The sequence below is a fragment of the Jaculus jaculus genome, chromosome 11 (genome assembly GCF_020740685.1).
Source record: "Jaculus jaculus isolate mJacJac1 chromosome 11, mJacJac1.mat.Y.cur, whole genome shotgun sequence".
NCBI lineage: Eukaryota > Metazoa > Chordata > Mammalia > Rodentia > Dipodidae > Jaculus > Jaculus jaculus.
Genome location: NC_059112.1, coordinates 109,736,297 through 109,748,998, shown reverse-complemented (window position 1 = coordinate 109,748,998; position 12,702 = coordinate 109,736,297). Strand labels below are relative to the sequence as shown.

At 51.8% G+C, this 12,702-nt stretch overlaps 1 protein-coding gene across 1 annotated transcript; it reads left to right on the top strand.

Annotated features, from left to right (window-relative positions):
- The first annotated feature begins 696 nt into the window (after positions 1-696).
- LOC123464426 (sperm motility kinase Z-like) lies at positions 697-2,232 on the top strand. Its single transcript, XM_045161294.1, has one exon. The coding sequence runs from the start codon at positions 697-699 to the stop codon at positions 2,230-2,232; it is 1,536 nt and encodes a 511-aa protein (XP_045017229.1).
- Positions 2,233-12,702: the final 10,470 nt, after the last annotated feature.

The following is a 12,702-nucleotide window of genomic DNA, read 5'->3' as shown; positions in this document are numbered from 1 at the left end:
GAGGAGAGGAGAGGAGAGGAGAGGAGAGGAGAGGAGAGGAGAGAGGAGAGTTTCTTTGCTTTTGGCTTTTAACTTTATTTTTTTGATTCTTTGGAATTTACTTTCTGGTTCATTTTTTTGGGGTAGTCTCTGGTGAGGGATTTCTGTTTTATTCTGGTTTGGTTTTTAGTTTTGATTTTTATTTTGGTTTCTTATTTTATTTTCTTTTGTTAACTACATCTCTCATTTCTATTTTATTTTTACCTTTATTTTTGTTCTTTTGCTTTTGGCTTTTCGCCTTTGAACTTTATTGTTTTGGCTGTTTGGGATTTACTTTCTGGTTCATTTTCTTTGGGTCGTCTCTGGTGAGGGATTTCTGTTTTATTCTGGTTTGGTTTTCAGTTTTGATTTTTATTTTGATTTCTTATTTTATTTTCTTGTGTTAACTACATCTCTCATTTCTATTTTACTTTTACCTTTATTTTCGTTCTTTTACTTTTGGCTTTTCGCCTTTGAACTTTATTTTTTTGGCTGTTTGGAATTTACTTTCTGGTTCATTTTCTTTGGGTCGTGTTTGGTGAGGGATTTCTGTTTTTTCCAGGTTGGTTTTTGACTTTTTATTTTTATTTTGATTTTTACTTTACTTTGTTTTGTTAGTTACATATTTCATTTATACTTTACTTTAACATTTTATTTGGCATGCATAGCCTTGCTATGATGCCTCAGAGTGATGAGACCCTCTGGTCTCAGTATGAGGACCTTGGCCTCATCGTCAAGACCGACTATGTGGAGGTGCGGAGAGCTCGCCATCGCCTAACGGGTGTCCAGGTGGCCATCAAAATATTAAACAAGCGACTGGCAAGAGGTCTCAGGATTGCAGGGGAAGCAGACATCTTGCCATCCATCACACATCCCAACATCGTCAAGCTCTTTCAGCTGGTGGAGACAGAGGAGAACTTGTACTTGGTGCTCGAATACTGCCCCGTACAGCTGCTGGAGCACGTCTACAGCAAGGGCTGCTTGCAGGAGGACGAGGCCCGCGGCATCTTCAGGCAAGTGGTAGACGCCCTCGCGTATTGCCACGACCAGGGGATAGCGCACCTGGACATCAAGCCGGACAACGTCATGTTGGACGAGAGCGGAAAGGTGACCCTGATTGACTTTGGCACAGCCACCAGGGTTTGTCCAGGACAACGGTTGACGAGGCACTGCGGGGCTATCCTATTTAGCCCTCCAGAGGTGATGAGGCTCGACCCCTATGACGGCCCCAAAAAAGACGTTTGGTCTCTGGGGGTGATGCTCTATTTCATGGTCACCGGGACCTGCCCCTTCGGATTCACCTTAACCGCGGGCCCCAAAACGAACATCATCAAGGGGAACTACGAGAGGCCGGCGCACCTCTCTGCAGACCTGCGCGCGCTCATCGAGAAACTGCTGACCTTGGACCCCGAGCTCAGGCCTGCGGCCAAGGACATCCTGGACGACCCGTGGCTCGAGCGGGGCCAGGCGCGGGCGGGCGGGCGCGACCCCGACCCCCGGGAGCCGGACGCCGACGTGCAGGCGGCGATGCGGCTGGACGCGGGCGGCGCGGCGCGGTCCGTGCGGCGGGGCGGGTGCGACGGGACCGCGGCCACCCACCGCCTGCTGCGGCTCGGGGCGCGGGGCGGGCCGGGGGCCGAGGCGGCGCGCACGGCCGTGAGCCCGGGCCCGACGCCCTTCCCCAGCGCCGCGGGCCCGCAGGTCGCCAGCTGCCCGGCCCGCCGCCGCTCCTGCCCGCCGCCGCCGCCGCCGTCGCCGCCCGAGCCCCGCGCCCCGCAGGTCGCCAGCTGCCCGGCCCGCCGCCGCTCCTGCCCACCTCCGCCTTCGCCGCCCCAGCCCCGCGCCCCGCAGGTCGTCAGCTGCCCGGCCCGCCGCCGCTCCTGCCCGCCGTCGCCGCCGCCGCCGCCGCCGTCGCCGCCCGGCCCCGCGCGCCCCGGGCCCCCGCCGCCGGGAGAAGCGCGTGCGGGCGGGGAGGCCGCGCGACCGGCCGCCGCCCAGACTTCCCGCCGCCCGGAGCGCGGCCCGGGGCTCCCCGCGACGGCCGCCCCGGAAGGCCGCGGCTGCCTGCCCCGCTGCTGGGAGGCCGTGCGCGGCCGCGTCCGCCGCCTCCTGCGGACACTGTGTCCCCGCGGGCTCCGCCGCCGCGGGAAGCGCGTGTTCCCGGCGCGGGCGGCGGGCGGCGGCGAAGGTCAGCGAGGCCCCGCGGAGCTGTAGCCGGCGCGGGCGCGTCCCGAGGCGGCGGCGGGAGGACCGCAGAGAGCTCCGAGCAGTCCCGAGCGCGCACGTGCTGCAGCGCCCGCTCTCCCGCCCCGCCTGCGCCCTCCGCTGCAGCTTTGCTCCCTGCTGCTCCCCATCCTCCCACTCCCTCCTCCCAGAGCCGGGAGAGAATATATTTGTGTTCTCTTAAACCATGCAGGGTGTGATTTTTTCACGTGGTTTAATATCTCTGCCGCGTATGGAGTTAGCCCATGGTTGGAAGGTGCTTTTCCTCACCATCAGTCCTAACATAGGTTATCACACACTCATCTTACTGGCTTAAAAGAAAAACAAAACAAAACAAAACTCCCTGTGTCCAGTTGCACCTCCAGGGCCAGTAGAAAACAAGGAGATAACGGTTTCGAACATGTATAAAGTACTAAAACTCCTCCTTGGGTTTTCCCACATACCACTTACTCTCTCAGAGTTGTCAAGACAATATTTAGATCTCATAACGTGACTCTGCAATGTCTACAACAGTAAATAGTTGAAAGTTTGAAACAGTTTGTGTATGAGCTGTCAACAGCGTGTTCTAAAGACTTTGTGCCACAAGGCTAGGGATGCATGCCACGGCCACCTGGCAGGCCATGTTGGCTGCAGCCAATATGGCCACAGTCATGTCAAGCTGAATCCCTTTATAGACACCCAAAATGATACCATCAAGATAATTCATCGAATGAGAATTATTAGGATGTTAAAAAGTATACCCTAGTTGGGTGTGGTGGTGCATGCCTTTAATCCCAGCACTGGAGAGACAGAGGTAGGAGGATTGCTATGAGTTGGAGGCCACCCTGAGACTACATAGTGAATTCCAGGTCAGCCTGGGCTAGAGTGAGACCCTACCTCAAAATAAATAAATAAAAGTACATCCTGAAAATCAAAACCAGGAAAGGGATCTTCACAACTTCTTTTTACAACTTCTTAGATATCAATAGACACTGGGTTGGACTTTTATGAGCAGGACAAGCCTTACAGTATCAGTGAAGGGGCAGCACGTGCTTGAGACCATCACTGAGAATGAGAGGGAAAGTAACACGTCCATCGGAGAAACCAAGAGGTCTCTGAAACAGAAGGGATTACAGATTGTCAACGAGGAACCCATAGGACATGAAGCTTCCCCCAGGCTTTGGTTTCCAAAGGCCTCAATGGGAACCTCTGTGGCCCCCTGAGCCCCACGCTGTCAACATCCCTTCTGTGACGGGTCCACTATGAGGACTGTTGCAGTCAGGTTCACAAAGCTGGCAGAAAACACCCTACCAACAGTAGATTGTGGAAAAACAGGTTTATTTTGGCTTTACAGACTCGAGAGGAGTCTCTGCCCCAAGGTGACAGAGAAAAATGATGGCATAAACAGAGGGTGGACATCAACTCCTGACTAACATCAGATGGACAACAGCAACAGGACAGTGTGCCAAACACTGGCAAGGGGAAGCTGCGTATATTACTCATAAGCCCGCCCCCAACAATACACTGCCTCCAGGAGGCATTAATTCCCAAATTGCCATCAGCTGGGAACCTAGCATTCAGAACACCTAAGTTTATAGGGGACACCTGAATCACACCACCACATTCCACCACTGGCTCCCACACACTGATAACCGTACATGATGTAAAATACAATGCATTCATCCAACTTTTTTTTTTTTTTTTTTTTCTTTTCGAGGTAGGGTTTCACTCTAGCTCAGGCTGACCTGGAATTCACTCTGTAGTCTCAGGGTGGCCTTGAACTCAGAGCAATCCTCCTACCTCTGCCTCCCGAGTGCTGGGACTAAAGGCGTGCACCACCACGCCTGGCCTTCATCCAACTTTTAAAAAACCCCATAGTTTTTCTTTATTAGATGTGGACATATGTAGTATGGAAACAACACATGCGGGTTCCATCCTTTCCCTCTTCCCTACCCCTTTTCTGAAAAGGCCTTCCAAACTAGTCAACCCCATGGGGATTGTGGGTCAAGCATTATGAGGGCAGCAGTTATGGGGGAGAGGCAATGTCTCTGTGCAAAACGTCCCAACTTGTGGCTCTAACAATCTTTCTGCCCCCTCTTCCACAAAATCCCGAGCCATGCTGGGAGCATTTTGAGTCTACTTCAGTGATGGGAACTTAGGAGCCTCTCGATCTCTGGTTTGGTAGATATTGAATGTACAATGTGATTATGTGAGTTAACTTAAAATGGTCTGTTCCAAGTTTGACCATTTTTCTACAAATTTCAATGTGTCATATTTTTTATTATTTATTCATTTGAGAGCAACAAAGAGACAGACAGAGAACCGGTGTGCCAAGGCCTCCAGCCACTGCAGAAGGACACCAGACACATGCACCCCCTTGTGCATCTGGCTTACATGGGTCCTTAGGCTTCACAGGCAAGCACTTAGCCACTAAGCCATCTCTCTAGACACTGTCATTTTTTCTTACTGTTGAGTAGAATACCATTGTGTAGAGATGTACTACATCTTGGTTATCCATCCGTTCATCCAATGACGGGCACCTGGGCTGATTACAGTTCTCAGCAATTATAATTGAGCAGTTATAAACATGGTTGAGCAAATATTTCTGAACGGAGTTTTTAGGGTAAATGCCCAGTAAGGGAATAACCGGGTCTGGTGGTATCTATATTCATCCTTTTCAGGAGTCTCTAAATTGATTTCCACAGTGGTTGTACCAGCTTACATTCCCACCAAGTGAATGAGGGTTCCAATTTCTCCACAGCCTCACCATTTGTTTTCATTTGATTTTTTTAATGTTTGCTATCCTTACTGCAGTAAGTTGAAATTTCATAGTTGTTTTAATTTGCATTTCTTTCCTTAATGGTTAGGGATGTTGAACATTTTTTTTCTATGTTTGTCCTTTGTGTATAGAAAAGGTACTGAGTTTTGTGCATTGATTTTGTAACCTGCAACTTTGCTGAAGGAATTTATCACCTTTCTAAGTTTTGGGGTGGAGATTTTCACAGGTCACTTATACATAGGATCATGTAAGTAGGGCTAACCTGACTTCTTTCTTTCCAATTTGAATCCCTTTCTTTCTTTCTGTTTATTGCTTGGGCTAGTACTTCTAGTACTATGTTGACCAGCAGTGGTGAGTGGGCCCCCGTCTTGTTCCCAATCAGTGGGAACTCCTGGAGTTTTTCCCCATTCAGAATTATTTGGGTTTTAGGGGCTATATATATAGCTTTTATTGTGTTGAGATATAAACCCTCCATGCCTATTCTTTCCAGTGCTTTGATCATGATGTGATGTTGCATTTTGTCAAAGGCCTTCTCTACATCAATTGAGATGATCATGTGGTTCTTATGGTTCAGTTAATTCATGTGGAGTATTACACTGAGATCACTGTGTTAAACCATCCCTGCATCCCTGGGATGAAGCCTACTTGATAATGGGCTGTTGAGTTCAGTTTGCAAGGATTTTGTTCAGGATCTTTGCATCTAAGTTCATTAGGGACATAGGGCTATAGTTTTTTTACTTGTTGCATCTCTGGTTTTGGTATTAGGGTGATGCTAGCTTCATAAAAGGAGTCTGGGGCGATTCCCTGGTCTCCCATTATGCAGAGACACACAAGGCCTCCTGGCTTCAAGGAGAGAGGAAGTAGGCAGAGGGTGGGACAAAGGGACAGAGAGCTCCGTCCAAGCTGGGAAGGAAGAGATTCTCAACGTTATGGCTGCCCTGGGGTCTCTACCCCACTGTAAGTAACCCCTCACCCATAAACACAGTGGAGCACCCACCAGAGAATCCTGACACAGAGCTCCAGCTATGGGAGTCCTCATTCCATGCTGGGATGAAGTTCTCAACAATGTAGCTGCAAATGGGGGGGCGTCTCATACTCCCATAAATAAAACTCTTCATGCGGCTCTGCAAGTAACCCCAATAAGCTCGCTGGTTCACCAAAACTGGTTTTGTTGCAATCTTGCTTTGGTCTGTTGCCTGTGCGTGGACATGTGTTCCTTGCCTGTGGTCCAGGAGGGAGGGGTGCAGGACACTCGGGTGTCCAGTTCCCTCGCTCAAGCCCGCCCTTCCTCCACTCTTCCCTTGTGGCTTCCCCACAGCGGAGCCCTTCCCAGCGCTGGAGAGGAAGGAGTCCAGCTGACCCGGGCAGCAGCCTTGATGGGCAGGCTGACTCTGACCACTGCCCACGGGCACCCGTAGTGTGCAGTGTACGCCGGCTCCCCACGAGGAATCAGTGTCCTTTGGGATCCTTCGATGGGAACAGTGGGGTGCCGCAGCACCTCTGAAGTCCGCGCCCGTGCAGCGATGGGAGGCTCCACCCCTTCCATGCAGGGAGCCGCTCCTCTTGGGACCAGATCCCTATCTGGTCACATGGATTCCTGAGCTGTATGTAACCCACATGGGTTTCTGAGCTCCATGTGGTGTACCTATCTTCTCCCCATTTTATTTCCCCTCACCTCCCAGCCTGACCCTTTCTGCGCTCTTTTGTAAAATCTGAATAAAATGTGGTATTTAAAAAAAAAGCCACGTGGTGTGTGGAGACCTGCCCCTACCTCCACCACAGTCTGAACCCCACCCAGTCACTTCTATCGTCTTACAGAGCAGGTGTCTGAGCCTCTGCCTAGAACGGGCAGAAAGCAGTAGACCAGGGCTGGAGAGATGGCTTAGCGGTTAAGGCTCGTGCCTGTGAAGCCTAAGGACTCCAGTTCGGTTCTGCAGGTTCCACATAAGCCAGATGCCCATGGTGGCACAGGCGTCTGGAGTTCATCAGCAGGGGCTGGTGTCTGTGGAGTCCGCAGCTCCGCGCCCATGCTGCTGCGGCACAAGCGGCCCCGCGCAGCCCCGCGAGCCTGCAGAAGGCTGGGACGGGACTCATCAGGGCTCTGTTAGCCTGTATCTGCCCCAGTACCCGGCCAAAGAGGTTCTGGTCCTCAAGAAACATGTGCTCCAGACACACCTGGATCTCTTCCTCACTAAACCCCCGATCTCAGTCATCTGGTCCACCAAGCCCCCAGGGATCTGGCCTGTTACACCAGGACGGGAGGTAATCCAGACAGAAACTTCTGGAAAGAGGTTGCCTTGGATAATGTTAGTGATCAAGTGGTCCACCTGGATTTCCTTCTTGGGGTTAGTGCAGGCCACGGTGTTGGAGAAGTCCAAGGGCATCCTACACTCATCCAAGCCATCCAGGACTAGAAGGACCCTGGCTGGGGCTGCCACCACCAGGCCAGCCTCCCTAGCACTGGGGAAGATGGAGTAGATGAGTGTGTCTGCAGATAGTTTCTCATACATATTGAGGTCCCAGAAAGTCAAGGGCAGCACAAGTGAGAAATCCTTGCCCACTTGTCCTCGGGCCCAGAGGCAGACAAAGTGCCTCACCAGAGTGGTCTTGCCCACACTGGCCACCCCAGTGGTGGTGGACATGTGAAGTGGCATGGATACCCGGGACAGAGGCAGGAAGAGCTTGTCTGGGGTGATAGCCCTGGAAGGGCACCAGATCCCACGTGTGGCTTCCACCTGTGTGAAGTCATGCTCCCTCAGCTGTAAGTCCGTTAGGCCCTCCACAAGCAGGAGGCTGGCTGAGCTGCTGTCCGGCTCTAGACCACCTCCCATCTTGCTCATCAGGGCCTCATGGTGCCGTTGTATCCTTGAGTCTATGAGACCCAGGACAGGACAGGTCAGGGAGGGGTGGGAGAAGGGGAGAGGGTTCAGGGAGCACGGGTCTTAGGCCTCCCACATGGAGCTTACCATCTCTGTGGGATCCCAGGGAGTCTGGCGTCTTGGTAGCAGCCTGCAGCATCTGACCGCCCTTCCCAGCCAGCAGATCCATGACTGCTCTCACTGCGGCCCTGGGAACCTCCCACCTGTTCATGCCTCCTGCTTCCTCATGGAGTCCAGGATTGCAGCCTGGAGCTGTGAAAGCAGGGCCCAGACATACTGCCTACTGACTGGGCCTATGTCCAGTTACTGAGGACAGGTGAGTGAGCCCCAGGAATGGATTGGGACCCTCCTTCCCCAGTGGGTAGTGGGGTGGCCTACTGGCCTAGCCTCTAATAAGGGGCTGGAAGAGCTGTTGTTTCCTGGATAGTGAAAAGAATCACCTGGAGGCAGAGGCCAACTGGACAGGACTTGGAGCCCTGGACCTAGACCCTAGCTCTGCTACTTACAAACTGGGTGAGCCCGGGCAGTCTTTGTCACCTCTCCACACCTTGGTTTCCTCGTATGTGACTGGGTGACGAGCAGATTTCCTCAGAAGAGGCAGGGGATGGGTGTAGACAGCGCAGGAGGGAAACACAGTGTGTGAGTCCAAGCTAGTCTGCATCTGGGAAAGGAAAAGATTGGCGATGTGGGATCAGTGACAAAGTCAGAGCTTGCCAAGGTTGGGGGAGGAGCACAGAGAACATTAGACAGTGACACACTGCTCTGTGTGGCAGTTGTGGAGTATGTGTGCACATACAGGACCCTAGCATAAACTGTGGGCTTTGGGGGATCATGGCTGTAGCCTTGTTGGTTGTACCAAATGGTCAGCGGGGCTGGGGAATGGAGATGGTGGGGCAGTCTGCTGGGTGGGGGGGCGGTCATCCATCCCTGATGGTTCTAGAAGAGAAGACATGAGTATGGGGTCAGCAGAACTCATGGCCTACTGCTACTTTGCCAGCCCTTGTTAGAAATGGCCCAGGAGTTGTCCCTGCACAGCTCTGGCCTGACTGGACCTGGGCAGTTACTGGTTTCTCAGTGCTTAAGTGAAGAAGATAGCCTGTTTGCAAAGCCAAGAAATCAACTCTCCCTAGCTTTGGACTTACACTGGGAATCCCTGAATTTTATTTTATTTTATTTTATTTTTTTATTTGAGAGAGGGCTGGAGAGATGGCTTAATTGGTGAAGGCATTTGCCTGAGAAGCCTAAGGACCCAGGTTGGATTGCCCAGTACCCATGTAAGCCAGATGCACATGGTGGCAAATGTCTCTGGAGTTCATTTGCAGTGGCTAGAGGTCCTGGTGCACCCATTTTTTTTCTCTCAAGTAAATAAATTTATTAAAAAACTCATTATTTTAGGTTGGAGGGAAGGCTTAGGAGTTAAGGCGTTTGCCTGCAAAGCCAAAGGACCCAGGTTCTATTCCCCAGGACCCACGTTAGCCAGATGCACAAGGTGATGCATGTGTCTGGAGTTCATTTCCAGTGGCTAAAAGCCCTGGCATGCCTATTCTCTCTCTCTCTCTCATTTTCTCTTTCTCTGATATATATATATATATATATATATATACTCATTATTTGAGAGAGGCACACAAACAGAAAATGGCCATGCATGGCTCACCTGCTACTGCAAACAAACTCCAGCTGCAGGTGCCACTTTGTGCATCTGGCTTTACATGGGTACTGGGGAATTGACCCAGGCTGTCAGGCTTTGTAAGCAAGCGCCTTCAATCACTGGGCAATCTCTCCAGCCCTCTCTGGCATTTAAGAATATATTTATTTATTTATGAGGGAGAAAGAGCAAGGGAGGGAAGGAGAGAGGGATTGAGATTTTGTGTGTGTGTGTGAGAGAGAGAGAGACAGAGAGAGAGAGAGAGAGAGAGAGAGAGAGGGAGGGAGGGAGGGAGGGAGAGAACAGGCAAGCCAGGGCCTCCAGCCACTGCAAATGAACTCCAGATGCATGTGTCACCTTGTGCATCTGTATTATGTGGGTCCTGGGGAATTGAACCAAGGTCCTTACGTTTCTCAAGCAAAAGCCTTAACCATTAAGCTATCTCTCCAGTCCTTTGGGATTGTGTTGACTAGGAGGTGGCACAGGAGATATTTAGGGTGTTGGAGATTTCTATACAACTATCCAAGTGGTAGTATAAATATATATATATGCAACGCCATCAAGTTCACCATACTATATGTAAGTTCCACGTTGAATTTTACAAACCAAGCCAGCAACTATGTAAAAAATAATCTTATTGTAGGTAGAGCACAGGCCAGGACACTAGGGGCCTCCGTCCTGCTGTCTGGCAAGGTGTTATCAGGACGTGGGCCAGGGCCAGACATGGCCTCTTATACTTGGTTGTCCAGATGACACCGTGCTGTTGCTATTGGCCAAGAAGACAAGTGCGCCCCTTCGCAATGGTAGGGCATTATGTGCCGGTCCTTCTCTGTCTCGTGCTTTCTTCCCAGTACATCAGTCCTGGTCTAAACCTGCTGGGCCCCTTTCCAAATGGCCAGCTGCTCTGCCCACCTTGGCTTGGCCAGTGTGTGGGGTCTTCTATGGTGGTCATCACCTAGGCTGCCCAGATTTCTGGCCACAGTGCCTCTGGTTCTCCTTATCCCTCACCCTCACCCCCTCTGCAGGCCTGGCAATTCAGTACTTAGCCTTCTTGGGGCCGCCCAGTGCCCCGACCAGCTGCTTCTCATCTGAAATCAACGTTCATGAAGGGAGGAGAAAGCAGACCCGTCCACAGACAGACTTAACTACACCGAGTTGGAATGTGAGCGTCGGGCAGACCCGACTCTAGGGAGCCTGGCACCTCTGAGATAGAGGGGTGCCCAGCATGATATGGCCAGGGTGAGGCGGTGAGGCCCAGGTTCAGACAGGGAGCCTGGCCATGGGAAGAGCCGCATAGCCATCATCCCCAGTAGCCAATACCTTACTTGACCCTGCAGCAGTGTCTCTTCCCAGGTTTTTAAAATTTTATTGTTTTTCACCAGCTCACCTGGGAGTACCGTAGGTTTCTTCTTTTTATTTTTATTTTTTTTCTTCTGAGATAGGGTTTCACTCTAGTCCAGTCTGACCTAAAATTTACTATGTAATCTCAGGGTGGCCTCGAACCCCCTGGTGATCCTCCTACCTCTACCTCCCGAGTGCTGGGATTAAAGGCGTGCACCACCATGGCCGGGTATTCTTTTATTTTATATATAACATTTTTTATTTATTTGAGAGAGACAGAGAGAAGGTGGCAGGTGAGAAAAGGAGAATGGGTACGCCAGGGTTTCCAGCCACTGCAAACAAACTCCAGATACATGTGCCACCTTGTGCATCTGGTTTTATGTGGGTACTGGGGAATCAAACCCTGGTCCTTAGAGCTTGCAGGCAAGCACTTTAACTGCTAAGCCATCTCTCTAGCCCTATTATTTATTTATTTGAAAGAGAGAAAGAAAGATAGCGAAGCCAAACATGGTGGTGGACGCCTTTAATCCCAGCACTCAGGAGGCAGAGGTAGGAGTATTGGTGTGAGTTTGAGGCCAGCCTGAGACTACACAGTGAATTCCAGGTCAGCCTGGACTGGAGTGAAACCCTCCTCAAAAAACAAAAACAAAGGAGAAAAGGAAGGAAAGAAGGAAGGGGGAAAAAAAATAAAGAGAAAAAATGGGCATGCCAGGGCCTCTAGCTGCTGCAGACAAACTCCAGACGTGTGCACCAACATGTGCATCTGGCTTAACATTGGTCCTGGGAAATCAAATCTGGGTCCTTCAGCTTTGCGCGCAAGCACCTTATCTGCTAAGCCATCCCTCCAGGCTCCAGAGGCTTCTTATGGTATGAGCCTCAGAATGGCAAGCCTCAACTCACCAGAGGGTGTGGCTGGTGACGGGGAGTAGGGACCACTAGTGCGACAAGAACTGTGAACTGGACCCGCAGTTGCCTGCCCTGCTTCCTGTGACCTTTGGGGCAGGTGCTGGGTGGTGGCAGGGTTACCTCCATTTATAGGTGGGGGACTGAGCACCAAGAACTAGGTCCCTTCCCTGGGGTCTTGCAGCTGGGTGGGGTTGGAGAAGGAATGGTGGCCCGACATCAGTGCTGCACGCCTGTCGCAGCCTGTGATCCGTCCGGCTCCCCTGGGAACTGGGCAGGCATCTGTCCATGAGCATGTGTGAGCTCAATCCACACTGACCCACCTGGCCCCAGCAGCTCCTAGCCTCCGGGGATAGCTTCCTGGAGTTCACCTTTGCCTGGAATCGCTGAAGCCTTAAAAACCACCATCCTTGCCAACTGCCCCGTCCCTCCCTTGCTCCCTCACAGAGGCATCCTGGACTCTGCTTACCTCTGTGGCATTGTTGCTGCTCCAGGGATGCCAAGACTGGGCACCCAAGGGGCTCCATCTGCACACTCTTGGGCTCAGTCTTGCTCCAGTGGGAAGGAGACAGTGAGAGTAGTGGGATACCCTGGGCGATCTGTGGCGGGCCGGCTGAGCCTGAGGCCTTGGAGTTGGTCCAGAGCTGGGCAAGCGTGGCCTGAGGGATCAAGGAATCTCACTGCACTGACACCTGAGCTTACAGCAGTGAACCTGTCACCTCCTACCGTCTCCACCAAAGCCCACTGGCTCTTCACCTCTTCCTGTGCAGGGCTTCACCTCAGTCTTCCTTCCTGTCTGACTTCAAAAGCTAACAGCCTCACGGAAGAATCAATGAGCTCTGCCCTGGACTCATCTTTGGGTTTGTCACCACCCCCATATGTCCAGCGTGGGGGGAACACGAATGTTGGTTCTGATTCTAGTACTGAGCAACCCT

Coding starts and splice junctions, on each gene's coding strand:
- LOC123464426 (XM_045161294.1), top strand. CDS start 697: ATGCCTCAGAGTGATGAGACCCTCTGGTCTCAGTATGAGGACCTTGGC.